Below are 27,771 nucleotides of genomic sequence, written 5' to 3'. Positions count from 1 at the left end.
ATATTCCTTTAAGTATCATGAAAATATAATAATCCTTAATGATACATACCTAGTTATATATTCATAAATGTATTATTAATTTTAGATTAGATTAAATTATTAGATGTATTATTATTTATTTATAACTTTATAAATAGACCACTACAGACCACTACAGAGATGCTTTTATTTCAATTTTTGTAATTTAATACAGATGTTCATTACAGTAGTAGTTTGTAGAAAAATATAAAATTTTATTATTAGTAGTATTAATAATAATAATGTGATTAATTATGAATTAATATGATTTATTTATTCATTATAAATGATAATATAACAATAATTCATGGTAACATACAAAACATTCTACATTTAGATACACAAGCCTCAGACACTCACCAGACAAGAGATCACCAGTCACACTGGCCTCAGGCAAAGGTGAGGGCCCACGCGAGACAGCAGGAAGATCTTCCAGACCAAGCCAAAAGCAGGAAAAGGAAGTGGAGGATGAAACATAAGAGAAGAGAAATCAATAAGGAGAAGAAACATGTAAAAGACACAGAGTCGTGCTTTGGAGGGTGCAAACATGCACAAGTCCACATTCCACTATGAGGACAAACCAAGACGGAGTGGGCCAAAAAACAGATGAGAAAGAAGAAAGGTGAGACTAGAAGAGACGAGACGAGACGTTCAAGAGAAGTACGGGAATCAACTCCTGTACCTGCACCAAATAGGTCTACGCTAGGAGTGGTTGCTTTGGGCTCTGTGGAGGAGCTTTGCTCAGGCATAGAATCAAACATATCTATAAACAAGGACACACATTTGCATTATGCTTCTAGTCAGTGCATAACATGACAGCTTCAAGTGAGAGAGAGAGAGAGAGAGAGAGAGAGAGAGAGAGAGAGAGAGAGAGAGAGAGAGAGAGAGAAAAAAAACACCATTTAGACGAGAAAACACTTTGCTTTGCTTGCTTTTTTTTTCCATAATCACTCTGAACAAGTAGCACAAAAGACTGTTTAATCAAGTCTGCAAATCTCAATGCAAACCGCAGCATTCAGATTATGGTCAAAAAGCCAGACAATGATTGCAGGACAAATGTGGTCACTGCAAATCCTGGATTTTGACAGATTGCAGTGCAATTTTAGTGGCCAAATGTGAATCATTGACATTGACCACCCCTCTTGATTTACAATTATATATATATATACACATTTATATACAGTATCTCACAAAAGTGAGTACACCCCTCACATTTCAGCAACCATTTTAGTATATCTTTTCAAGGGACAATACTTTAGAAATGAAACTTGGATATATTTTAGAGTAGTCAATGTGCTGCTTGTATAGCAGTATAGATTTACTGTCCTCTGAAAATAACTTAACATACAGCCATTATTGTCAAAATAGCTGGCAACAAAAGTGAGTACACCCTAAGTGATAACAGTTGTATGTTGTTTAACCATGCAAAGCCACATGTTCTATTCATCATGTTCATGTTTTTGTCTGCTTGACAGGACCATACAAATGTGTGGATCTTGTATAAGAGCAGTTAAAATTTGGTGCTTTGAGTACAATTCTCTCATACTGATCACTTGATGTTCAACATGGCACCTCATGGCAAAGAACTCTCTGAGGATAAGAAGATCGCTAACACCATGAAACTGAGTTACAGCACAGTGGCCAGGGTCATACAGAGGTTTTCCAAGATGGGTTCCACTCGGAACAGGCCAAAGAAGTTGAATCAAAGAAGTTGAGACCTTGTGCTGTGCGTCAGGTGCAGAAGCTGGCTTCAAAAACAGATGCATGAGTGCTGCCAGCATTGCTGCCAGCTCTGCTTCATTGAGGGAAACATGGATTCCAACATGTACTGTGACATTCTGAAGCAGAACATGATGCCCTCCCTTCAGAAACTGGGCTGAACGGCATGATAATGACCCCAAACACGCCGCCAAGATGACAACTGCCTTGCTGAGGAAGGTGAAGGTGATGGAGTGGCCAAGTATGTATCCAGACCTGAACCCTATTGAACACCTGTAGGGCATCCTCAAGGTGGAGAAGCGCCATGTGTCTAACATCCAGCAGCTCCGTGATGTCATTATGGAGGAGTGGAAGAGGATCCCAGCAACAACCTGTGCAGCTCTGGTGAATTCCATGCCCAGGAGGATTAAGGCAGTGCTAAATAACAATGGTGCTCACACAAAATATTGACACTTTGGACACAGTTTTGACATGTTCACTTAGGGTGTACTCACTTTTGTTGCCAGTTATTTAAACAATAATGGCTGTATGTTGAGTTATTTTCAGAGGACAGGAAATATATACTGCTATACAAGCTGCACATTGTCTACTCTAAAGTATATCCAATTTTCATTTCTATAGTATTGTCCCTTGAGAACATATAATAAAATGGTTCCTGAAACGTGAGGGGTGTACTCACTTTTGTGAGATAGTGTATATATATATATATATATATATATATATATATATATTACTATCAAAGGTTTGGGTTCAGTAAGATTTTTTAATGTTTTTGAAAGAAGTCTCTTATGCTCACCAGGGCTGCATTTATCTGATCAAAAATACAGTAAAAACAGTAATATTATGAAGTATTATTACAAATTTAAAATAACTGCTTTATATTTTAATATATTTTAAAAAGTGATTTAATCCTGTTATGGCAAAAGCTGAATTTTCAGCATCATTACTCCAGTCTTCAGTCTCACGTGATCCTTCAGAAATAATTTTTATATGCTGATTTAGTGCACCATAAACATTTTTTTTTATTATTATCAATGTTGAAAAAAGTTGTGCTGCATAATATTATTATTACGTAATATATAATACTTTTGATCACTTAAATGCATCCTTGTTTTTTTTTTTTTTTTTTTTTAACAAAAGCATATGTTTATATTTATATTTACAATTGTTGTTTATTCCTCAGAACCGAAAAGGTGGTTAAGGTCATAATTCACAAACCAGAATGACTAAAAAATAAAATAGAAATCTAAATGAGAGAAATAAAACAAAGAGAATCTTAATTATGTTGGGGAACTAGCTTAGCAAGTTAATATTGTCATAATGCAGAGAAAAGCAAGACAGAGGCAGAATTACAACAGAAATATTACCACTAAAAAGGTCTAGTGTTGGCGGGGCCACAGGTTCAGTTGTAGCAGATGCGGTGGTGGTGGCAGTAGCGGTGGGAGGAGAAGGGACAGCAGGGGCCGCTGTTGGCGAGATGCTCGGCTCGGCGCTGGTAGGGGACGCTGCGGCAGCGACACTCTCTACTGGCTTCATGGCAAAGAGGTCCAGCTCTGGGGCAATGCTTGAGCTCCCCTCGGATGTGGCCCAGGGGTCTTTATTAGGGAGGGGTGGGGGGTGAAAATGGAATGGGGAAGGTTTAATATAACAAACAAGTCACGGAGAGAGAGAGGACATGGATTTTACCTTAAAAAGCACACTTTAAGACACCATTAACCTTAGTACTTAGCTGCATTATGTAAATACAACCACTAAGCTTTTGCTCTTCAAACTTCATGAAAATAAATGTTTAAGTTGTTAGAATGAATCACTGATACTGAAAATAAGCTGGAAGGGAAATAAAAATAAGTTGAATTATTAGTAAATTTAACAGCAAAAAGTAATTGCAAAAATCATTTTCTTAAAGATTTTGTTTTGTTTTCAAAACATCTAAACATCCTTAAAACAAAATTAATGTTATTTTTTCACATATTATTAATACTTGTCCTCAGAGAATATATCTTGAATTATATAAAATGCATCTTTAAAAATATATTTTTTAAATCTAATATAATTTATTGAGGTTTATTCTTAAAACCAGAAAAAAAAAAAAAAACTATAACCTACACTTTTGCTTTTAATGTTTTAAGGATGTGTACATATTTTTACTGTAAAACAAGACCAAAATAATGATTAAAAATGATTTTTTGCAATGTAAGGAGAGACATTATCAATTGTGCCTGCAGAGAATGATGTATGTGCTCAGGCAGGTCATGGACAAAGTGATTTTGCTGTATCGTGTGGGCAAAAGCAGGGTTAATAACTGAAACAATGCAAACAAAAATCGCATTGCATGCACTCTCTCACACTCACACAGACTGCTGACCATAGCGGTTGATGAACTTAATGTTTCCATTCAAGTACACACCCACATTACACACAAACCTTTTATATCAATCCATACACACACACACACACACACACACACACACAAATAAAGAGCAGGGTGCTAAAGGATCTTGTGTAAGGATAAGCACCCACCAGATCCGGCACATGCATCGGTAGCAGCTGCTGGGGCCACACCCTCGCTCGGACCATCACCTGGGGAGGGCGCAAATGCGTCTGGGCCGAACCAGACCAACAAAACCCAACAGAGAAAAAGAAACGGGGATGAAGGGGCGATAGAGAGAGAGAGACTTCTATAAGTGAACAGAATCACTCTATACAACCCAAAAGGCAGTAAAATAGACCAGTCTGGGCTGTATAGAGTTTAATTCAGTGTGTCCACACACACACACTGAGGGAAATGAGTCAGCCTGCGTTTAACATCCTGTCAATGCTGTCAGGACCAACAAGTGAGTGTTTGGTTTGACAGCATTGCTTCTGTTAACTAAAGCCAAGGCAGTGATGAGCATTTGATCTTCCAAACCCCATCACGACTGATATTGTGATAGCCAGGTAACAATGAATTTAACTGAGGGGGGAAAAGCTTGTTTTTTTTTAACCAACTGTTGATTTAGTTAGAGGAATATCAAATCAACAGTCTGCACAGCTTTGTACGAAACAAAGTGTAAGTTACTGATAGGGTTGCCAACATACATATAATACAGGATTATCCTGAATTTGAAGGAACTGCATTAATTCCGCACATGATTTTTGGGTTACACTTTATTTTAATGTGCCCTTGTTACAGTGTAATTTTAAGTACTGAGTTAACAACATGTAAAACATATTAGGGTTAGGAATAGGGTTTGGTTTAGGGTTAATTGCATGTAATTATGCATAATTGTAGTTATTACCGTTATAATTACATAAAACATGTATAACAAGGACACTAAAATAATGTTTTAACGACTTTTGTATGAACAAAAAGTTAAAAATTCAGATTAGAATGGGAAAAAAAAATTATTTCTTCAAGTAATCTGTCTGTAATGTTGTATGAAACTTTAATAGAAATTAAAGGTAGGGTAGGCAATTTCAGAGAAGTTAGCAATAGCAAGCTAAAATTCAAGTCTGAGGATGTGAACAGCTACGGGTAGAATGTCACGGGTTGCCATCTCGTAATTACTGTTACGACATGCCGTGAACACAGCATAAGCTCATTGTTTTGGTTCATGAGGAACTGTAAAAAGTGGCTGCTGTTTGTTTGCAAAGCTCTGTGACGGTCTGTCTACAACTCTACATAGTCTTACGGAACGCGCTGATGACGTGTGATGTCTGAGCGAGCAGGGTGCGCGGAGGTATGGAAACACATAGGTTGACAAGCAGGTAGGACATCGTATCATTGCATTCGGACCAAATGCAATGATTGGACAGACACTTTTTTGTCCTGAGACTTCCACAAAAGAAATATGTGATTTTTTAAATATTTAGACCACTTCTATTATTGTGTGCTATCAGGAGGTGAAGAGAGCTTCAACCAGTATAAAAAAAAAATAAAAAAAAATTGCCTACCCTACCTTTAACAGCAGCATTATTATAGTTAACTGAAACTAAAACTATATAAAAAAAAAAACATTTTTGTTACTTGAAATAAAATAAATGTAAAACAAAAAATATATATGTGAAAAACTTGAACTTACTTAATTTTCTCTAGTTTCTCTATAAAAAATATAATTTAATAAAAAATTTAATGAAAATGGAAAATATAAAAATAAAACAAACATTAACATTACTATTATTAATTTAGCAATAATACTAAAATAAAACTGATTAACATGCATTAGACATTTTTTACAGCAAGTGCAATCCAAGTGATTGCATCTGAAATGCATTTTAGTACTTAATTCTTTTTTTTTTTATATATATATACAAAAGTTGGCAACCCTAATTATTTAAAAAATTAATTTATGAAGTAAAATAAAAAATAAACCAATTTAAACTTATACTCAATGTGTAATTGGTTGGTTTTCTCCAAATTTAAAAACATTAATATCACATTTCTGCTGGCAAAGTGGAACTAGACTTGAGCTGGCCTGGGTTTAAACATTTGCATGGCATGAAATTTGACAGTTCAAGGTGACCTGATGTATCTTATTTGCAGTTGCCCTTGTATAATCAGTGCTGTACTGAAATGTCTGCTGTGAGCGATCTCAAGTGAGCTAATCCTTAGCTATAGTATGCTTCATAAAACAATGGGCCAACTCAGCTGGTCAGCCTAATAATACTTCTGTTCTTTCCTCCCTTGAATTAATCCTTTCTGCTGGTATTGCCCTCATTTGGATAAAAACGTCTGCTAAATGAATAAATATGGTCCAGTGAACTAATTATCTTCTTCCTACACAATAGTGACTTCAGGACACATATTGGAAAAGCCATGAAAAATACGGCAAATTAAGTTTGCCCATTAGTCAAAATCTGTTTACTTAAATATAAAGTAATAACAAGTTACTGTACCTTCATGAAAAGCCGTTATGTGTCAAATGAGTGACTTCAATACAATCCATGTACCCAATGTACCCAAACCAAACATTTACCAAAAAGTGGAAGACTCTCATTCTTCCCTGATAGTTAAACCTGGAGATGACCTGACTGACCTCCAAACAGATCCATGTCTGAGACGGTGGCAGCGGGGGCAGGCACTGGCAGCGAGGCAGCAGCTGCTGGTTCGGTAGCAGAGGCTGCGGCAGAGGGAACTGTGGAGGCAGAGTCAGCCTCAGAGAGGGGTGCTTCAGAGCTAGCGGCAGCAGTGGCAGGAGCAGCCAGAGAGTCTGGAACCCCGCCACAGCAAAGCCACAACCATACCACAGCATTCAGAAAGACAGAGGAGAAGAGAGAGGCAAGAAATGGATGTAGACAGGATGAAAGAAAGCTCAGAGGAGTTTTTTTGTGGAGAGATTTTAGCAAAATGACTTCATAAAGCTACAGCTGGATTAAAAAAGAAGAACGCAGATTCGGACAGTAAAAAGTTTGTTCAGAAAGTTCCTTGTAGACAAGACGCAAGGGTGTCATGCCCATTAAAATTTTAAAATGATTTTCAAAAAATTAAAAAAGTAAAAAATTATTAGGTTATTATTAGATTGCAAAATTATTATAGAATAAAATAAAAACATCAATAAAATTAAATAAAATAAAAACATTAATAAAATTAAATAAAATTTTAATTTTTTTTTTTTTTTGGGCATGATACATTTTAAAGTCTCAGTTCCTGGACAGAACACATGTATATGCAACCTAAAAATAATCTCTACTCACCCTCACCAAGCAGATCTGACACCAAAGCCAAAAAAACAGCCAGGAATGAAAGGGAAAGAAGTGAGAAAGAAATGAAGATTGTGTTAGATGAAAACAGATGTTTGATCTCTCCCTGGATCAGCTGATCCACTTAGAGAATTTTTCTTTCTAAAGAAACTGCAGCTTACAACTGGGACTTGACAAGCTTGGGCAGAAAAGCAGAGAGGGAAAGACATTTCCCATTAGTCTGTCATTATAACTCATTAGAATGCCCAAACGATAAATATACAGTACCCCTAATTGGCCTAATTTGGGTAGAAAATGGTTCACGCAGTGCAGCTTAATAGACTAAATAGTATATAGTGGTGATATAAATGATGAACACACCAATAACAACCTAAAACTCCAGTTTTTTAGTCTCTGTAACAATAAATGCTGGAGTTTTTGCACAACTTTAACCAAAAATGTGATTAGTTGACCCAACCTGATAAAACAATATCAAAGAATGTAATAAAAAAACAAAACAAAACAAAACAACATTCTTCAATACAGCGGTGATTGCTGGTGATAGCAGCAAAATTAAATGACATCAACTCACCTCCCCATGATGCTGTGGGAGCCGCTGATGCCCCTGCAGTTGGAGCCAACAGATCAAAATCCACAAGATCATTAAAGCCGCTACTGTAGAGAGAAAAAGACAAGAGAGAGTGATGCACATACAGTAAGGACATGTCACAGATGGTTGTATTTTTTGTATTATAATAAGACAACTTACTTGATGGTGGTTGTAGCTGGTGCTGCTTTTGCAGGCTCTGCTGCAACGGTCTCAGTTACCGCGGCTGCTGCAGAAGTGGGCTCTGCGGTTTTGGCAGGGGTACCAGCAGGCGTTCCATTACTTGTTGGAGATCCTTTCTATATGTGACATGTTGGATTTACCATTTATTTATTTTAATACACAGTAATATGAATAATACTGTATAGTGTTATACAGAATTATGTACAGAATTATGTGCGGTACTGTTCAAAAGTTTGGGGTCAGAAAGATGTTTTTAAAGAAATTAATATTTTAACTAAGCAGGGATGCATTTAATTGATCAAAAGTGACTGTAAAGACTTTAATCCATTAAAAAAAACATCACATCTTTTCATCACAGAATCCTGAATCCTGTTTTGATTCATTTAAATTGTAATAATATTTCACAATATTACTGTTTTTACTGTATTTAATCCGTTAAATGCAGCCTTGGTTAGCATAAGAGAATATGTTCAAAAACATTAAAAAATCGTACTGACCCTATACTTTTGAAAATTACTGTAATACTGCATAATTCAATTGTAAAAATGTTTCACATTACTCACCTTAGTAGGTGACCTAGTGGTAGGAAATGTAAAGAATGTGAGAATGGCTTTTGAAATAATTTTGTCAAAATATTATACTCAAATTTAAATGGAATTATAATTCATGATATGAGGGATCACTTTCAAACAGCAAGCACTTATGCATTCATGAAAATAAAATAGACAGTATTACTGTCCTGCCTCTTAATTCATTTTTTTTTTCAAGTTACACAATCCCAAAAATTATAATGTTTCCTTTAAATTTATATATCAACAGCTGGCATGCATTGGGGAATATGGGGTATTCAGTTATGATACAAGTCACATGACACTGAAATGAAGAAATTCAAATTCAAAATCGATCAATTCATATTGAGCAATCGATCAATTCTAGGCTAGCACTGTTAGTATGTTAAGTTCAGTCTGGTTCAGCTTGTACAGAGTGAACTTAATAATAAAGCTGGACCAAAAATAATTAATTCTATAGAGAGAGGGAACTTCAGCACTTTAAAATGCTGAAACTTAAAACTAAATGTTCAACCATCAGTCTATAGAACTGTGAACACCACAATGACGACAACATCACCATTACAGTACAAAAATATAATCATGTTTACGTACAAGTGAATTCTGACAAACATTCTGTAGAAATACTTACTCATCACTGTTAACATAAGGAAAGGAGGGACAGTATTACTCTTTGTAATAAAAGTATAGATATTATCAGCTGCAGAAAAGCTTCATTCATCCAAGAAGAGAGACTTTATTTATTTTATTGCTTCATATTATTCAGAAGACTTTAAGGACTTACACTTTCTTCCCCTCAAGCGTGTTGAGATGTGTCTCCAGAGATTCCAGAAGACTCTCAGGGGCCTACAAAGCCACAAAACAACGCATTGTTAAAGTGACCTACCACTAAGGACACAAAGTTTCAGACTACAAAACACAAAAAGACAAAGTCAAGCTACTAACAATGAATGAAGACAGGCAGAGGACAGATTATACTAGAAAATTACTATAACAGAGTTAATAGAGTTAATAGACTTAAAGTAAGTAAAACATTCTCCCTGCATGCATGCAGGTTTGGATACAGAGCACAATGCTTTAGTTCATGGTCCCAGTGGGGCCCACAATGCACTGCAGCATGCTCACTCATGCATTCAGGCACAACATAGAGATTCAGAGCACATAATTGGTTAGACATGCCACATAATCGCAGGTGGGTGTATCTCATGGGTAAAAATGTCATGTAATTACAGCTAAATTTAAAATCTGGTCCATTTTTGTGGTTAATTCATAAATAAAAGCTGAATAAAAAGCCTTGGGTCTAGGGTAATATGATTTGATGGGCCATAATACCACAGAGCTTCTATTGATTGTCTAGGTCTTGTCAAAATACACACATCTAACATACATATACATGACATCTAATGCCACAAATCCTTTACAATTCTCAAATCTTGATCATTAAATAGTGTTTGATCAGGCCTGGAAAAATATCATCATTAGTATCATAAATTAAACTACCTATCATGTACAGATTGAGTGGGGTGCCTTGTCGGATCTGGTGACCCTGCTGTATGTCTGTAGCTGTTCACATAATACATAATTTTGTAATATCTGTACAAAATAATAATAATAACAATGTAAATTAACAATTAACACAGATTTATTACTGTATTTGATGCATAAACAACAATCATAATGGTAAAACAGAAAAATATTACAATAGCTAAGTAGCAAATTGGACTCAAAATTGGATTGTATAAAGCATTGTGAATAAAGCATTTCCATCCCAAGTGGACAGGAGACTTCCTGGGAACTTAGCACAAAATATCTGTATTAAAATGATGACTGATGACTCAATCACAAGCACAGCTGTCAATCATGACATTACACCCCATTTTTCAGCATCAAATAACTAACCAAATCCAAACTTATTGGGAAAACGAGCACTTGAAAATATCTCTGTGTTTTGAGAACTATCTAAAATGACAAAAACCATCTTTGGAAAAAAAATATTTTGAAGTGTAATTGGATCTTTTAATATACATAGATTCTCGATCGATACAATGAATCTGGATTGATCCTGATATTTTATCTCTCTAATTGATTCTGAACTTAGTTTTAACAGCAGATGGCGCTCTAGGCTAGTTTTTAACCGCACACTCGTGAAAAACTCGTGAGTTCAGCTGAGTCATGCAAATGGTTAAATATACTCACACTTCGGCTCAGAATGTTTTTTTGACTTTAACTTTATGAATGATTATTTTAGGTTTAAGTGGTGTGTGTAAAGGAACTGGAAGCAGGCAGTGTACAAGTGTTTCTAAAGCACGTATAGTAGTGCCATCTGCTGTTTATAAACTAAGCTCAGAATCGCGATACATCGGAAAATAGCGGAATCGCTCCAGATTCTTCATATCTCGAATCGAGATTTGATGTATTGTCCCAGCCCTAGTTTCCATCCACAATTTTTTTGCAATTTCCCAACATTCACATTAAAATAGGTGAATGGAAACATGGCTAATCATAATGAACCAATAGCAATTATTTCTTGAAGTAAATTAACCAGTGCTTTACTCGATAAAGCACTTAAACTCTCCAGCCACACACATGATAAGATTTCTGTAGGTCACTGATTTCGACACAACACCAGTTTTCAGTTACCTGAATGAGTGGTTTAATATACAGCTAGATGACCAATCAGAATTGAGTATACCTAAGTATAATTAATATACACAACCTATTGCTGTTCGTTAAAATAGTGTATGATAATTCCTACAATAATTCTAGCAGTGGCAGCTAAACGAATCCTTCATGGCAGCACTCTGAGGCAATTACACTGGGGTCCTAGCAGACAGATTACTGGCTTGAGAAGTGCCTCTGAGAACTGGGGGTTGAGCTAAGGTGTTTGCGCAATACACCAATACACTAACCTGAAGCATACACTCAACATCTTTCACCTCTTCCCATTCTCTCTGTCATACACACACAAACACAGTTACACACACTGTCATAAACATTTACAAAGGAATAATGGAGATTAATTTGCATACAATTAATCCATTAATTACCCTGCGCTCTATACCGAGCAGATAACAGTGATCCTTAAACAGTGTGTTAAACACAAATGTGTGTGTTGTCTCTCTTTAGCTCCTGTAAGATATGAGAGCTTTTTTTGTTGTGACAAAAATGAACTGAAAAATGCAAAGCTAAAAAATGAGTGTTAAAATGTTTATTTTGATTTCTAATTGCAGTGTGAGCAGGAAGGGTTGCATCAAGACAGAGTTTAATGAACAGGAACGGGCTTTTCTGAATTTAAACTCAAACTCATATTTCTTCACACTAATAGAAGCTAAAAAAAACAAAACAAATTGACAAAACAAAGCAATTTAATAATTCTGTTTGGTTGTGTAGACTTTGCATGCACAACTGATTACATAAGGATGCAGCAAACTTGCAAAATGCAGCTATCAAAGTATTTCAATATACTTGAGTCCTTTAAATAGGGTTTAAGGGAATATCTAGAAATAAACTGTGTAGAACATTAATACACCCTATTAAAGGGTTAGTTCACCCAAAAATGAAAATAATGTCATTTATTACTCACCCTCATGCCGTTCCACGCTCCGAAGCTTAATGAAGCAGTGTTTGAAATCGGCCATCACTATATAAGTCGTTATTTAGTTTTTTTGGCGCACCAAAAATATTCTAGTCACTTTATAATATTAATATTGAACCACTGTACTCACATGAACTGATTTAAATATGTTTTTAGTACATTAATGGATCTTGAGGGAGGAAATGTCATTGCTGGCTATGCAGGCCTCACTGAGCCATCGGATTTCAACAAAAATATCTTAATTTGTGTTCCGAAGATGAATGAAGGTCTTATGGGTGTGGAACGACATGAGGGTGAGTAATAAATTACATTATTTTCATATTTGGGTGAACTAACCCTTTAAAATTAATCAAATTTTTCGAGCTACACAGCTGGGCATCCTAGGCCAAAACCTATTAACAACCACTGCCAAATCCAGAACCCAGGCAGTCATGCACGTCTCCCTCCAGCACGTCCTAAACTCTTCTGCTGATCCAGAGTATCTAAAGGCAACCATCCTTCCCTGACATCACACACAGCATGCTTTCAGAGCAAGCCTCCTAGTTTCTGCCAGCATGAAAAACTCTCCTAATCTCATAACAGAGCTTCCACAACCGCAAAACCATTAGAACCTTCTGTTTGCTAGAGTTTGAAAGCTTGATTTTATTTATTTATTTATTTTTATTTTGCTGTGTTGATACTTAAGTTTCAAAAGGAATTGGCAATTTACATGAATAGAGCATAAAACGGGAGACTGAAACTATTTTAAAAAATATGTCATTTTTTTAAATGTTTTTCAATAAATGGCAAGGTGACAGGAGGTGGGTAATATTTTAGGTCAAACATACTATTTTATGGGCAGTTTTATTTCTAATAATTTTAGAATTTACAATGATTATTTATTTTATAACATTTAATATATATATATATATATATATATATATATATATATATATATATATAGTACATTGAGAATATATATATATATATATATATATTAGTACATTTTGAGCAATAAATGTTAAATAAACATCAAAATTTAAAATAGAAGCACAATGAGTAACAAATTTGCAAGCATATTTAGTCTAAATTAAGCTGTTACTTTGTAGTGGCTTTGCTTTGTAGTGATAAAGTTATATTTCTATAGATTCAAAAAATAATATTTGTTTTAATTTTTGGGGTAGCAGAGTTGAAAGCTTGAGGCAGTCAACACAACTATATTTGCAAAAAAATGAATATATATATATATTGTAAATATAGTTGTTACTCATATATATATAAAAATAAAAATAAAATAAAATAACTAAAAATAAAAAGAATAAATAATGTCATGTTGTAATGTCATGTTGTATTACATCTTAAGTGTCACAATTTTAAAGAATGTTACATTTTTTGTAACACAGGGAAAATCACGTTAACAAGTTTGTGCACAAAAGGCCAAAATCACCAAAATCATAATAGCTTTTACAACAGAAAAACAAGCTATTTGTGCTTTTAATGCTTTTTAAAAAGTCAGGGGACACCAAAGTTCTCCATATTCATGGAACGTGCCAGTTATTTCCATATTTTGCTCATCTAAAATGGAGGCACCACTCAGTTAAATACTCCATTAGAGAGAAATTTACTGAAATTCCCAAAATTCTCAGACGTCTTTAAATAGTTTTTATGCAAATAAATTTGTTCAACATATTAAATGGGTCTCAATGTTTGTGGAAACTCTGTTCTTGGTGATTCTTCAGCTTTACTGGGATGCAAATGTGGCTGCAGCTTAAGTTCTTGTCTCAGACAGCAAGCATTGCTGCTACTCTGCTCATGATCCTTCAATCACATCCAAGTTCACTCTAAAATGAGATTTTGTGTGCAGTTTATTTAATGAGTGCTAATGAGTATTGGCTTTTGCTTTCTCCTCAACTGCAGGATCTCCCAAAGTGGAAAGTACCACACACTACTCACACTCTCAGCCTGTGTGATCAATCTGCACCGCTGAAATAAGAAGACAGGTACAGAATCTGTCAATCAGCCAGAGGGGGCACAGGACATGATGGATCCATCGAACACGCACCCTTCTGACAAATGCCCCATCATGAGAAGAATGACCACTTATATGTAGCACATGGATGTCTATGACTGGCCCAATGGCCAGGAAAGGATAACAACCTTTCAGTTGTCTAAAACTGCTGGGATTTCTCGGATTCAAAGGCTACGACACATGCAACACAAGTTAAAACAACACCACAACACTGACATGCATTGTTAGTACTGACGTGGAGAGTGTTGGCATCATGAGGAATAACGAAAAGGCGGAAAATGCAATTTAAACAGAGCCTTACCTGCGTAAGTTCAGGAATATCGTTTTTGTCAATTCCCACTTGCTGTTGGGCAAAAAGGAGAGATTATATGACATAACCTATGAACCACTAATGCAAGTTTCATTGAACATTTTATAATTACAAAAAATACATGGTTTACCTCAGCAATTTTGAGGAACTCGGAGACTCTGGTCATTCGTGTCAAGAATCTTTTATAGATTTCCAATGCGTCTTTGCATTGTCCTTTCTTCATCTGGAAAAATTTCTCTAAAAAAATTGAACAAGGTAATCATAGTAAGTCATAAAGTTGTGTCAAATCTTGCAGATGTCAAACTGCTATCTTTGCCATCTGAAAAACAAAGACTTGCCTAAAAGATTAATGATGCCATCATTATAGCAGGCATACAACTTGATCAGATCCTTGAAGAGCAACAGAAAGGCAGCATTGATCACCCCGTTTACAAGATCTTTTGGATGAACCTGAAACAACAAAGCAAGAGAATAAGAATTAAAGGTAAGTCAAAGAAATTAATGTTTCTACAAGCTGTGAATATATTTATTCACCAGCTGTCGAAATTGACCAGCTACTTACAACAAAAAAGATTTAGTAAACAAAATACAGACTGTATTATTTTTCAAATTGTGAAAACATCATTAAAATGACTGTCACATATTTGTATCTAGCAAAAGTTTGTCCTAACTTGATGTGATGCTAGTCAAGTTTGTACCCAGTGTAACAGTATCAGCCTGTGATGACAGAAAGCAGACTTACGTCAAACTCCAGCAGAGCATCGATCTGACTCTGCAGCGTGGGCATGCCTTTCAAAAGCTTGTCTGTAGACATTGTTCTCATCACACCATCAGCACTGAGAAACACATGGCATTCATGGTTAAAAAAAAAAGAAAAAAAGTCATTTGTCATTTATAAGTACATTTATAAGTTATAAATGACATTTTTAATGTCGTTTATAAGTAAACATAATCCAAAATCAGGTATAACAACAATTCTTGGGTTAAATGTTAAGATCAGCCCCACCCTTACTGTAATTTCTGTAGGCCATGGAACATAGGAACATTGATGTACATGCTTTGGGACTGTCCAGATGTACAACATTTGTAGGAAATAGTGCTAGATGTTTTGTAAAAATTTCACTAGGATACATTTTCCCAAGCATCCTGTTCTTTTATTGTTTTTTGAGTGAGAATGCCCGGAAATGTTGGCTAGCTGCCATGAATGTTACAAAGAAGATATTAGCTCAAATTAGCTCATTGCCAAAAGTATTGGGACACCCCTCCAAATCATTGAATTCAGGTGTTCCAATCACTTCCATGGTCACAGGTGTATAAAATCAAGCACCTAGGCATGCAGACTGCTTCTACAAACATTTGTGAAAGAATGGGTCACTCTCAGGAGCTCAGTGAATTCAAGCGTGGTACCGTGATAGGTTGCCACCTGTGCAATAAGTCCATTCGTGAAATTTCCTCACTACTAAATATTCCACGGTCAACTGTTAGTGGTATCATAACAAAGTGGAAGCAATTGGAAACAACAACAACTCAGCCACGAAGTGGTAGGCCACGTAAAATCACAGAGAGAGGTCAGCGCATGCTGAGGCACACAGTGTGCAGAAGTCGCCAACTTTCTGCAGAATCAATAGCTACAGACCTCCAAACTTCATGTGGCCTTCAGATTAGCTCAAGAAGTGTGTAGAGAGCTTCATGGAATGGGTTTCCATGGCCGAGCACCTGCATCCAAGCTTTACATCACCAAGTGCAATGCAAAGCGTCGGATGCAGTGGTATAAAGCACGCCGCCACTGGACTCTAGAGCAGTGGAGACGTGTTCTCTGGAGTGACGAATCACGCTTCTCTGTCTGGCAATCCGATGGATCAGTCTGGGTTTGGCGGTTGCCAGGAGAACAGTACTTGCCTGACTGCATTGTGCCAAGTGTAAAGTTTGGTGGAGGGGGGATTATGGTGTGGGGTTGTTTTTCAGGGTTTGGGCTTGGCCCCTTAGTTCCAGTGAAAGGAACTTTTAATGCTTCAGCATACCAAGACATTTTGGGCAATTTCATGCTCCCAACTTTGTGGGAACAATTTGGGGATGCCCCTTCCTGTTCCAACATGACTGCGCAACCAGTGCACAAAGCAAGGTCCATAAAGACATGGATGAGCGAGTTTGGTGTGGAGGAACTTGACTGGCCTTCACAGAGTCCTGACCTCAACCCGATAGATCACCTTTGGGTTGAATTAGAGCGGAGACTGCAAGACAGGCCTCCTCGTCCAACATCACTGCCTGACCTCACAAATGCGCTTCTAGAAGAATGGTCAAAAATTCCCATTAACACACTCCTAAACCTTGTAGAAAGCCTTCCCAGAAGAGTTGAAGCTGTTATAGCTGCAAAGGGTGGGCCAACTCCATATTAAACCCTACGGATTAAGAATGGGATGTCATTAAAGTTTATGTGCATGTAAAGGCAGACGTCCCAAAACATTTGGCAATATAGTGTGTGTGTATATATATACATATATATATATATATATATATATTTAAATACATGGATAGTTGACATGAAATACTTTTTTAAATTTTAAAATTTTAAACATTTATTTGTAAAATGTATTCGTCATACCATATGACCATTTAAAGTGAGGTAGTGATTAAAAATGGCAGAAATTGTGCAGCACCTAAAATATACATTTTCATTCATACATTCACATACATTTTAACCTAAAATTTTGATGAAAAAGTAATAAATAGGTTGTGTTATCTACCCATTTATAATAAGTAATATAGCGAAGCCAAATATGGTCAAATGGAGATTTCCTTGTTCAGGGAGCATGAATACTATTTCCTTAGAGAATGAATTAAATATACAAGTCTCTAATCATCAGATGTGTGTGTTTGAGTTGTTAGCCATGAGCTGCCATTGTGTTTGGGATGTCAGCCAATTTATGTGTTGTAGCTCCTTCATTGCGTCTGCAGTGAGACCTTGGTCACCAACATACAGTAGGCAGCCTCTGAGTAATGGCCCATTTTACTTATCAAAGTCATACACACACACTCACAATAGTTCCAAGGGAGCAAGGAACCTGGTGAAAATAACTGCTTTTTCAACAGAAGCATCACAAGGATTCAAGGTTGTCCTTGATTTCCCAGCATCCCACTCAAATCTGTTACTGCACAGTAGCGTTCCAATGTTAACTCAGGGTACAGCCATGTAGCAGAAGAATCATTTACCCTTTCTTCACTCGGCCAAAGTCGAAAGCCATCTGTCTGTAGGCAAACGCCTTCTCGTTCAGATACCTACTGTAGCGTCTGATAAACGTTGACATGTCGTAACCTGAAAGTATAAGCCTTTATAAATACAACAGACTGATGATTTATATTTCATAGACAAATTCAAATGTATGCAGTGGGCATGACATCAAAGTTTATCAAATAAGAACTAAGAGTAGTGCAATTAATTATAGCTCACATAACTCTTTTATAGTGATTTAATGTCACACAAGAAGATTTTGACTGGAAGCTGCTGTCACTGCATGAAATATTACTTACCATGAGAGCCAGTTTTGTCCAAAAAATTACTAAGATTGAATAGGGTGTTCCTGGAGGCCAGGTATTGGATGAACCTCTGGAAAAAAAAAAGACAAAAATGCAGTTATATTTTCAGCACACATGGAATTATAATTCAGATGTAAACCTGTTTTTCGGAACACAAAAGACTACAATTTCAATACTGGCCTCAATTAATAAAAAAAGGTCCAATCAGCAATTGACAGAGATATAGAGAGATGCATAAGAAATGCAGAACTGCATATGAAAACTGTGGATCGGTGAAGAAACAGAATTCATTGCTACTAAACCGATATCATCATCTCATGATTAATCACTCAGAACTCACATTAAAGCTTTGAGTAGGAGTGAATGTAAATATGGAAATAATGGCAGAGGCTTTATCAAGAAAGACCAGCACACTCAACGCATATGAACAGTGAATACAGCCTTCATTTACAAACACGTTTATGCAGCTTGACACATTTAATGAAAAACAGCAGGCAAACAAGGCTAGGGAAAACAGAAATGAGCAGCGAATAGGAAATGAAATTGAAAATATTCACTAATCAAAATAATTAGAAAAAACATGCTGTATGGTTCCATGCACTGTAGCGTCTGGACCAATCAGACACACAATTATTCATTATATTTAATGAATAATCCAGAAACTCACTCTTTCAAAGTTTTAGCAACTAGCATCCCAAATGAAGCTAACACACAGACAGAACTAGGAGTCCTGTTACAGGACACAAGAAAACTGATAAGAACTTTTTATGACCGTCAGGAATTTGTGACTCTGACTTCATTCTTTCTGAGAAGGACAAATAAACCCTCTTAATCCTATATATTCTATATATAACCACACGAGAAATGTATAAACGTGTATCCAATTTTCCCCTTTCATGATTTTCCTTTTATAGGGTTTACTCTATGTATTAATTCTCTCTTTTGAACTATTTTGGTATTAATGTTTCAGAGTTGCAAATTTATAGTTAATTAAAATCACATGGGTAGCATGTTTGGTATCGATGGACTCCAACTTCCGTTTCCTGTTTGTTAATTAATGTTACATGTTGCTAACTCTGTGACACATTAGTATTATAAGAATCTAGAAGGTTCTTCTCTCATTCGTCCAATCCAATGTCTTATGCTAATATCTTGCTACAGAACAAAGACTCGTAAAACTTCCCTCTAAAGGGACAATTCCTTATTGGCTCAGACACCTCAAGAGGGTGTGACATCTTCACCCTTTAAAATCACTGATCACAAGATCACACTCTCTCTTTTCCTTTACTGAAAAACATTGATGTCAAGATGATGCTGTACTAGAAGCTTCTAAGGAACCCCAAGCTTGTGCCAGGTTTCGGCCTAGACCTTCCATTCACCAAAGATCCTCTGAATCCAACTGGTTCTCTTTTATCAAGACAATATCAGCAAAAATTCAATGGGAGCCTCCACAAATTGCATCAGGACATTTTAATTCAAATTGTCGAGACATGCAAGTATCAAACTTAGTCTCATTATTTTATACATTAAGTATCCTTACCCCTTTTAAAGAAGGGCCTGTTAAAACTAAACTGATGGTTTGCTCAAGGCTGTTGATCTGTTGAATTTCAAACAATGCTGTAACTTCTTGCTTTCCTGTATTCTGCTTCAGCTCTCTCTTTCCCTTGGTAAACTGAATGCATGTATGTGTGTGTGTTTGTGATTTAGTTAAATAAAACTTGTGTGCACACTCTTGCGAGTTGATTCTGATCTACTTATAAAACCAATGTCCCTGATAATGATTTCGATCACAGCTACATGCTAAAAAAACGATATTTTTCTGTGGCCACGGAAAATATCCTTTTTGAAAAGTTAATAGACGATCAATACTGAGTGTTCGCTGGCCGAACAGATTAATTGATTGTAATATTAATTCAGCTACATTAAGTTAATTTGATTAACTGATTCAAATATTTATAATTAAGTATAACGTGTTATGCTTAATTATTCATATTTCTTTGAGCTAATTTGCTTACACACAGTATGAATACTTAACTGGAAATAATTTTTTTGTCTTGCAACAATCAGTAAAAATATGATTATTACTTGTTTGTATTTTAATTTCAGAGAACATATCTTGAATTAGATCTTTATTGAAAATATGTAGTTAGATTTATGCTTAAAACAAGAAAAAAAAACAAAAAATGGTAAGAAACAAATGCTTAGTTTAAGACATATTCTCTACAGACAAGCCTTATTATCTGATGTAATTTCTCAAATCTCAATTTCTTAATCTCAAGTCTTGATTAGGTAATTTTACTAGAAAACAAGAAAGAAACCGATTTATTGCATGTTTGGTTCATGAATTCTGGTATAAAACTATGAAGGTATATATTATTTAATCTATTTATGGATGACCTTTTCAAAGTGATTTCTGGAGAGTTCAAATATTTAATTTCAACTACAACACAAATCAAACCTACCCCAGCATTACATCATCTCTGTGTGCTGTGCCTTTTTAGTTCTGCCAGTCAGAGTTTAACTGATGTGTCAGCTGATCGATACAGAGGCTTGTGGGGAGATTAATGTACATATATAATGTACCTAACACTTTTAATCAATTAGGTCAGACTACTAACCAGTTCAAATATCCATGTGTCAAGGTAAATACTTTCCTTGTGTATGTGACCTGTAGAAGCACATAGGCTGATGTTATAAAACACACACCCTGTTAAATTGTTTCTTCCAGAGTGTGACTTTCCTGTCTGACTATCCAGCTGCACCTCTGTCTCTCCTTGCGCTGATATCCACCATAACGAATTAAACATTAGGAGGAAGATTATGAAGCAGTTTATCTGTCTCCTCAGACAAAGCAGTCCGGCAGGTCACATTTATAATAATTGAATAGCTCTCTTTAATTAGAATACTGCAAAGTGAGCTCATCTACTATATATTATTGTTATGACATACATTGTTTGGACGATTTTTCTTACTCAAAATGAAAGTGTTATCACAAGATGAACAAATCATTGTCTTTGTGTTCAAATGCTAATCTATGGATTCTTTTACTTGAAAAATCCTACAGTGGCAATTGAATATGTATGGATAAAGTTATCAAATGAAATATGTCACAAGTTCATTTAGGCATCAAAATACATTACTGTTTAAATGTTTGGGGTCAGTAAGATTTTTTTTTTTAAAGAAATTAATACATTTATTCAGAAAGGATTTATTAAATTGATCAAAAGTGATAGTGAAGATATTTACATTGTTACGAAAGTTTTCTATTTCAAATAAATGCAGTTCTTTTGAACTTTCTATTCATCCGTAAAAATCCTGAAAAATCAACACATTAGAATGATTTCTGAAGTATCATGTGACACTGAAGATTGGAGTAATGGCTGCTGAAAATTCAGCTTTGCCATTAAAGAAATAAATTACATTTTAAAATATATTAAAATAGAATATTTAAAAAAATTTTTTTACTAATAATTCACCATATTACTGTTTTTACTGTATTTTTGATCAAATAAATGCAGCCTTGGTAAGCATAAGTATCACGGGAACGTTGTAGGAACACACACGAAGAAGATGATTCAAGTACAAACAGTCTTTAATAATCTCTAACAGATTATTATTGGGTATCTATTATTGGGTATTATTATTAGATTATTAGGTACCTCTAACAGAAGGCAGGCAGGCAAACAAACACAACGTAACATTACTGAGACCGGACAAAGAATACTGAAAACACAGGAACTTAAATACACAGGCAAACAAGGTGATTAACGATAACACAGCTGAATGTGATGGCAAATCATATTAGTAACCATAACAAAAAAGGAGTAGCAGGAAAATTAAACAAAGGAAAACAGGAATAGATGAATGCAAACTGAAAGTCTGTTAAGGTGAAACTAAGACGACACAGACAGACTAGGGGTGACAATAAGAGGCTTCTTTCAAAAACATTAAAATATATTATTGACCCCAAACTTTTCAAAAGACAGTGGGTCTCATTCACTAATAAGTGCGTACATTATTCATATTTATAAACAAATTTGAACTTCTCACAAAACAATTTCTTCCCGATTTCACAACACATGCGTACGCACATGAATTTTAATGTTGATGAATTCGGAGTATTCTAAATGAGCGGCCGCGTACCTGAGGTTGGTAATTTGCATAATACACGCCCAAACCAGCTCCATATAAGGGCTTTCAATTTCCACAATGCAGCACTTGTCCAGAGAAACCGATAATGAATAGGAGATTTTGCTGTAGGAGGTAGTAGCCACAAAAGGTGTGCTGTTTAAAAGTGTGTCCACAGGCGTAACAGGAAAAAAAGAAGCATGGGATGTGGTAACAAAAACCGTTAATGTGTTAAAATTACACGCATGTTCTTTTTTTGCCATGTTTATAAGGCCACCAAACTTTGGATTATAGCATATATGATTATTGTGTATGTGTGGTTTAAGTTGTTCTTACATGTCTTTCATATATTCAGAATAAACTTTATTACAAAAGTTTTGGTGAATCGTGATTTGTTTGTGAAAACGTTCATATGCAGATTTCACACACAAATTTGTGCATACACATGTTTAGTGAATGAGACACAATGTATATAAATATATGAGATTGCTTAATTGTTTGCGCACTAATTAATATTCACTAGCTACGCCTTTGTCATCCCATGACGTCATAACCAGCGTGTCCATGTGCACACCTCCATAACTGTCCCGACTACTTTTTATAACATAGTGACGCCTATTCATATGAAGCCCGCATATATGTGGCTTCATATTTATTCAATTATCCTTTGTAGCTGCACCTCTCTGAAATTCTGTCAGTTCCTCTCAAGCTATCAGTTCTTTCACCCTCCTTCCATTATCATTCATTCTTCTTGCTCTTTATGTCATTCTGCCTTTTCACTCTCCAATGTCTCTGTCACCGCACAGCGCCAGCCTTGACTGAAAGAGTAAACTGCGCTTTCAGAAAGAGAGAGTGAGAGAGAGAGGGCCAGAGCATCTGCCCGCCTGACTGTCTCTGCTCCTATTGTGAGCCTGATGGGTGTGATAACGGTGATAAGCAGAAGAAAGAGGGCTTTGAGTGCAATAGGTGGTCAGCTGTGGGTATAAGCTCCTCAGAATATTGTTAAAATTCAAGGAAAGGCTTCACAAATGCTTGTTTTACTGTTAGGTTTACAGTTTTTTACAGACGCTAGGACACATTTCTCAATACTTAGGTCACTTTTACAAAACTCTTTACACAGTGAGCACAACAGAAGTCTATGTGGGCTAAACTGAGGATCAATTATCATTGCTTTGGCACAAAATGCATTCAATGACTACATCTCTCAAATTTCATGAATTCTTTTCTCACTCAGACACAACAACTGCCAAAACTCTTTGTACGTACAGGCCAATTTGCACATGCTTACATACTGTTTTCAAAACTGTTAAACTTAAGTTCAAAACAATAACATAATACAAAACTGAATAAGACAGAAATTTGCTACATTTCTACAGTAATAAAGTTATGAAATATATTCTGAATCTAAAAAATCAAATACTATCAAAACAATTAGATGAAACTGAACACCTACACAAGCATTAGTCTTTCAATTTCATTACCATCAGTTCAAAAGGGGAAACTTAGGAATAATTTTGTTCTGTAATGTAAACATGGACCATGTAAGATAAACTGCAGTGAATTATAAGCAGTAAACTGATGTTAGTGTTTTTAGGTCGATGTTTTATGAGTGACAAAGTGTGTTTGCTCAGTGAAAACCTTTGCTAGTGTTCTGGAAGAATGAGTTGATTTGAGACATGTATGAAGTGTTTTGGTAGATTTGGTGCATTTTGAATGTGAAGTTAACCTCTGTGCCAAGATGAAAGTTGGTTAGGAGAACTGTGTGAAGAGTTTTGAAAAAGTGACCTAAGTATTGAGAAATGTGTCCTAGCGATTGTAAAAAACTGTAAACAAAACTGTTTATGTAGGATAATATTATTAACATCTTTCAACAATGCAAACATCTGCAGCCAGAATCAATTTGAAAAAACACTTTCAAACCACTTTTTAAATTGCGTTATTGAGACATTGAATATATTCTGAAATGGGAATTATGTCACAGGTTGGTACAGTAATTTTCACAAACAACAAAAGTAACTGCTTTCAAAGTGTTTTTAAGTTGGATCAGGACAAGGGAGAAGAAGAGGTATGGGAGAGGAGTAAGAATGTGTGCTGGATTGTGCATCTCTATGGTTTTCCCCCTTACACATGTGGAACCTATGAATGCTTATCTCTGCCATGAATAGAAAATAAAAAAAGGTAATTGTGACTTTTATCTCACAATTCCTAGTTTATATCTCACATTTCTGAGAAAAAAAAGTCAGAATTGTGAGATGTAAACTCACAATTGCAAAAATATTTTTGATAAAAAGTCACATTTACCTTTTATGCTTTATTCTGTGGTGGGAAAAAAAGCTTCCATAATAACCAAAGATCATGTATGTTGGATTTGTTGTTGATCAATGGCAGCAATTTCATGTTTTCATTTCAGTAAAAGCTTTATACTACAACAATTTTACAACAACGATTCCACTACCACTGTTCCATATTTACAAAATATGTGGTCTGCATAGGGCACTAGCTACCAAGGGGACACCATCCCACCCTCTATGGGGGCAACATCAACACCACACCCCCACCCCCAGAAAGAGATTTCAACCAAGGGGACACTGAAGTTCTGCATAGGGGACTTATTTGACCAGCAGCTGCTCTGAGCAATTCTGTTACTTTCTTTATTCTCTTTTTCTACTGTACATTCTATAAAATAATGACTCACTTCTGTTGCCAAGAATGCACACATTCAACACTCAACCAAAAATGTAGAATGGCTTACATGCATTATACTTTTACTGCATTAAAAGGAAACTGAATTTTAAAAACTATGGATTTCATATTTTCTGCAGGTAGAACTGAAACATGACAAGTAATGCAGTTTTCGTAATGCCATCAACTGTTAGTATTTTGACAGCCATTGCGCTATATGTCCATGTAGCTATATGTTCATGTTGGATAGAAAACTAGTGCTATGTTTTGACAGAACGACTCTATTTTGAATCAGGTTTGCTGTGTTTTGATAGAGTTAGTATGTGTTGAAAAAGGTTTTTAGCATTTTGAAATGCAGAGTTTGTGTTTATCTAACAAAATATGGTTTTGGGCAGAAAATTAACTATTTGGCTAATTGTGTGATATAGGTGTGTTGCTGTGTTAAGAGTTTAGAAAAAGTACTTTAAGTATTGGTAAACGCTTGTTAGCAATTGAAAATAATGTAATATATTTTAAAATGTAATTTTTCCTGTGATGGAAAACCTGAATTTTCAGCAGCCATTACTCCAATCTTCAAAATGATCCATCAAATTTCATAATATGCTGATTTGGTGCACAAGTAAAATTTCAATAATAGTATTAATTTCTTTCCAAAAAAGGAAATCTTACTGACTTCTAGGTTTTGAATGGTAGTGTACAAAACCAACAACAAGAGAGAATGCATATTTTGTCTAATTGGGATAGTTAGAACTGACTTCAACAACTATCCATTATAATAACTGACACTTTATAATAATGTTTCATTCAAAATATCATCGTGACATTGCCTTAAAGGTTATTTACCATACAAGTGTCATGTAAATAATACTGCAGTAATCAACTGCTTGCTTCTCACCTCATTGCCATGGACCATCAGGTGGTGAGTGGTGACCAAAGCCTTGAAGACCACAATCCAGCTAGCATTCCCTGCTCTCTCAAACAGGGTATCAGCCATCTGGGGAATATTGACATTGGACTCCTGCGTTGCCTGGATCAAATCTGTGAGGGAATATGAAATGCAAATTAAAGACTTCATTTGAACTCATAACAGTTCCTCTATACTATTATACTGTATTACGGCATTCTGGGTAAAATCAGTGGGCTCAACACAGACCAGGACATCAGGGTAAGAGGAACACTCCTGCATTAAATTTCAGTCTTGCTCTATTTCTGAACTGTGCTTAGCATGCTAGCATATCAAACATTCTCTCTTAAAAGACATTTAAGGTCAGAGGGCAAAATGATGAGAGAGTTCACAAATCTCCATAAGCCATTATAATTTGAATTCTCATTATAGCTATGGTTATGGACTTATAGTATCCATAAAGAACGGCCTAAACTTAATAATGCAGATATGAAAGGAACAGAACAGGTGATTAATATTACAGCGCTATCATAACTTTGAATAATGAAGTGTGATGGGAACTCTGCGGTGCACCAGTGCATGACAAAACGTCTCTTTTGACTTGCCATTCAGTGTGACATCTGACAATGCAGCAAAATATGCTAAAGGAGTGCAATAAAGAGACATGAGAGAGAGGTAGAATGTGAAATACATAGACAAACAAAAAGACAGACAGATAGTTAGATAATAAGATAGACATACAGAGAGTTGGAGAAATGTGTAGTTAGACAGACAGACGGACAGACAAAAAGACAAGCTATTGGATAGTTAAACAAATAGACAGACAGACAGACAGAGAGTTGGATAGTTAGATTGGTAGGCTGTCAGACAAACAGATATTTGGAGAGTTAGAAAGATAGATCGACAAACAGATAGTTAGATCGACAAACAGATACAGTTAGACAGTCTGACAGAGAGATAGTTAGAGAGAAAGATAGACAGACAGACCAGTCGGATAGTTAGATAGATAGTTGGATACTTAGTTATATAGACTGTTAGACAGACAGACAGACAGACAGACAGACAGACAGCTGGATAGTCAGACAGACAGACGGATAGACGGATAGATAGATAGATAGATAGATAGATAGATAGATAGATAGATAGATAGATAGACAGATAGTAAGACAGACTAACTGACCGACAAATACTGTAGTTGGTGAGTTAGATGGTAAAGAGAGACAGTTAGACAGACATACTGATCATTAGACAAACAGTCAGACAGTTACAAAACAGAGGCAGACAGATAGACACACGGATAGTTAGTTAGATGGATAGACAGATTATGAGATGTGTGACTATGTCTGTCTGTCTAACCATCTATCCGTCTAGACAGACATTGTTCAACAGATAGTTAGACAGACAGACAGTTAAGCAGATCTTTCTCTGCTCTCTCTGTCCCTCTCTTTCTCTTTCTATTACATCTTCACTATAGGAGGAATGCACACACACACACACACACACACACACACACACAGAGAGAGAGAGAGAGAGAGAGAGAGAGAGAGAGAGAGAGAGAGAGAGAAAGAGAGAGAGAGAGAGAGAGATTTCTATCGGTATGTCTCCAAGGAGATCATGACAAAGCAGCCTGCTCTCCTCCTACAGACCACACACATACACCATGAACTACATCACAACACACTTCCTGAAACCACAGTCTGGGTTCAAATATTATTTTTACATATTGGCAAGTACTGTAACCATGTTTCAATAATTCCAATATCATTCTATCTATGATTATAATTTAATTAGGAGCTGTCGGAACAATGACTTTCAGCCTTATCTCACATAGGAAATAATATTATAGGGTTGAAATA

General features: G+C 35.7%; 1 protein-coding gene across 1 annotated transcript in view; it reads right to left on the bottom strand.

The window, feature by feature from the left end:
* snap91a (synaptosome associated protein 91a) overlaps positions 1-27,771 on the bottom strand; it is a 53,260-nt gene that overhangs the window by 9,814 nt on the left and 15,675 nt on the right. Inside the window, exons 2-19 of the mRNA XM_051865255.1 lie at positions 25,907-26,049; positions 18,196-18,271; positions 17,878-17,980; positions 15,410-15,503; positions 15,006-15,117; positions 14,798-14,904; positions 14,659-14,700; positions 9,539-9,600; positions 9,386-9,391; positions 8,749-8,761; positions 8,165-8,301; positions 7,988-8,070; positions 7,411-7,425; positions 6,753-6,926; positions 4,258-4,338; positions 3,105-3,332; positions 701-781; positions 379-447 (exon numbers count right to left, since the gene is read on the bottom strand). Coding sequence (XP_051721215.1) covers positions 379-447; positions 701-781; positions 3,105-3,332; positions 4,258-4,338; positions 6,753-6,926; positions 7,411-7,425; positions 7,988-8,070; positions 8,165-8,301; positions 8,749-8,761; positions 9,386-9,391; positions 9,539-9,600; positions 14,659-14,700; positions 14,798-14,904; positions 15,006-15,117; positions 15,410-15,503; positions 17,878-17,980; positions 18,196-18,271; positions 25,907-26,049 — 1,626 coding nt within the window. The remainder of the gene's footprint in view (positions 1-378; positions 448-700; positions 782-3,104; positions 3,333-4,257; positions 4,339-6,752; positions 6,927-7,410; positions 7,426-7,987; positions 8,071-8,164; positions 8,302-8,748; positions 8,762-9,385; positions 9,392-9,538; positions 9,601-14,658; positions 14,701-14,797; positions 14,905-15,005; positions 15,118-15,409; positions 15,504-17,877; positions 17,981-18,195; positions 18,272-25,906; positions 26,050-27,771) is intronic.

This window comes from Ctenopharyngodon idella, chromosome 16 (genome assembly GCF_019924925.1).
Source record: "Ctenopharyngodon idella isolate HZGC_01 chromosome 16, HZGC01, whole genome shotgun sequence".
NCBI lineage: Eukaryota > Metazoa > Chordata > Actinopteri > Cypriniformes > Xenocyprididae > Ctenopharyngodon > Ctenopharyngodon idella.
The sequence above is the reverse complement of the archived record's forward strand: the minus strand, read 5'-3'. Positions and strand labels throughout refer to the sequence as shown.